At 51.7% G+C, this 2,386-nt stretch overlaps 1 protein-coding gene across 1 annotated transcript in view; it reads left to right on the forward strand.

Annotated features, from left to right (window-relative positions):
* The window catches only part of LOC119590515 (soluble scavenger receptor cysteine-rich domain-containing protein SSC5D-like), a 7,160-nt gene extending 6,242 nt beyond the window's left edge, over positions 1 to 918 (forward strand). The window contains exon 3 of the mRNA XM_037939163.1: positions 24 to 918. Within this exon, the coding sequence (XP_037795091.1) occupies positions 24 to 918 (895 nt within the window). The remainder of the gene's footprint in view (positions 1 to 23) is intronic.
* The last annotated feature ends 1,468 nt before the right edge of the window (positions 919 to 2,386 follow it).

A 2,386-nucleotide genomic window follows, 5' to 3' on the forward strand; every position in this document is an offset into this window, starting at 1 on the left:
GTCCCTGTTCGCACTTCCTCCAGCCGTCGCTTGCGCCCAGTCAGTCGACCACAGGTCATCAGGACCCAGCAAGTAGCTGTAGAGGAGCCCGTCACACAGGCCCCGGCTCCTCAGTTCACCACTCCTGCTTCCTTCAACCGCTTCACCACCCCGTCCTCCTTCCGCAGACCAACGACCACCCTCCAGGAGACGAGACCCACCACACCTGAGTTCGTCGAGACCCCCGCACCCACCACGGTCTTCAGACCAGTCACCTCCGCTCCCCGTCAGCCCGTCGTGACTTCTTCAGCATTCAGGCCAACACCCAAGCCCGTCAGCTTCGACTTTGACCGCGAATTCAGCAACCTCTTCAGCAACTTCCCTGGTCCTCGCCAGACCACCCGCACACAGCTCTTCACTCAGCCCAAGCCCACGACGCCTTTTACTCCCCGGCCCACACCAGCACCTACGACCAGACCACCACCTCCTCCTCCTCCACCAACCACGAGGGTCCCCGCCACCTTCCCCCCCGCCACCTTCCCCCCTGCCACCTTCCCCCCTGCCACCTTCCCCCCCGTGAGGACCTCCCCCGCCACCAGCCGCCCCTCCCTGGACGACGGGTCCCGGACCCTCGGCGGAGGCGACCTCGCTCCCCAGCTCGTGTTCGACGCCGCCACCGGCACCTTCAAGACCGTGCGTGTGAACACCAAGGCCCGCCCGACGCCACCCCGGCCAGCCGTGCAGACTTCCTTCGCGCCCGCCCCCACTTTCGCTCCCGTCACCTCCGTTCCTGCGGGCCGCCCTCTGCCCGGCCTGAGCACAGGCGGCAGCCCCCTTCCTTCCGTGCCAACTGGGCCCCTCTTCATCAACAATCCCGGTCGCTCCCCAGCTGCCTCTGAGTTTGACAAGTTCTTCAGTCAGTTCAACATTAAGTTCTAAATAAAAGACCGATATGGACTGGCAAGGATGGCTTAGCCTCTTCAAGATACAAATAATAGTATTAAGGCGTTGTTTACATTTCATATTGAAAATGCTCAACCTGTCTCCTCCTTCAGCTCTTCCTGGGCCTCGTACCGTCTTGCCAGCCTCTGCAGACGTCGGCTGAACTGCTCTCGCTTTCCTTCCCTTACCTAGCGGCTGCATCTAGTCTGAGTCGCCGGCATCTTCAACTTATCCTTTCTAGCGGCCGGGTTGGCACGATTTTGTTCATTGGCGTCGACAGGAATTGTCCACACCACAAACAGCCAACTTAAGCACTATTGTTGTCGATATGAACACTTGCAGGTTAACTAAGTAAAAAAAAAAGAGAGAAAAAAACGATATGGTAATGAGGTGAATGCAATATTGTCGCCCAGGTTGCAACCCAAGGCCAAGTTACGCCCGTGCCAGTCACTAGAACATTCTCCCTACGCTAGTGCCAAACTAGTGCACCTTCTCCTACGAGCTTTTAGTTGTTCTCATTCGTTCAGCGAACCTTTTAGTTTTTGCTTCTTAAATGTCGTGCAATGTTGAAAGCTTGCATCGCGTCCGTTGCAAATATACTTTTGCTGTAAATAGTCTGCTTCATACAAAATGCTCTTACCTTTTCTACTACCTCATCACATAAACAGACCACTCCGCACGCCTTAACCGCATGTTTATCTTGCCAGTGACCTCGTTACGACATCCAAGCTTTCGTCTCCTTCTCTCTTGCCATAGCAGACGAGCATCCACGTAAATCCCTGTGAAAAATAAATGCATAAATATATCTATAGGGAGCGTGGTTTGACGGAAAGTGCGAGGAATCATAGCACGCTCGCCTTTCACGAGTGCGGTTGGAGACACACCTCCGCCTCCGGCTCCTGTACAAGGATAGGACTCGGTCTCCGCCCCTTGCTATGTTACCTCGCCTTCCTCGTCCACTAAATCCACTTTTAAAACTTATTAAAACTCCTCCGCGATAATAATAAGAAAGAAAAAGACCATCTCCTTTATTTCAACTTTTTTTTTCGTGGAAGAAAACTATTGAGTAGGAGAAAGGGTCCTTTTTCTCAAGTAAATTGGTTCAGCTTCTTAATCTCTGCTCCAAATACGGCGAGACGGGGGAGGAGCTTAGTCCGTTGTCAAGGTCGCTTGGCAGTTATATTTTAGTGTTTGTTTTAGTGCCGCGAAAGAACTGACTACTTTGAACCGTAGTTAGTTATTCTTTGCTCGATAGTGTGGCACTAGCGTAACTAAGGCAGGGGGAATGAACGATGATGCACTGTTGCAAGGATTAGTTACGATTCAGAAAGTCTTTTATTTTCGAAAGAGTTTAGTGCGAGAATTTTACAGCGACCGTTGTTCTGGCATGTATATATGTGTACCATACATTTTATATTATTTTACATACCTAAAATAAAGAATTCCTTTATTGATATTGTGTTTG

Source organism: Penaeus monodon, chromosome 27 (genome assembly GCF_015228065.2).
Source record: "Penaeus monodon isolate SGIC_2016 chromosome 27, NSTDA_Pmon_1, whole genome shotgun sequence".
NCBI lineage: Eukaryota > Metazoa > Arthropoda > Malacostraca > Decapoda > Penaeidae > Penaeus > Penaeus monodon.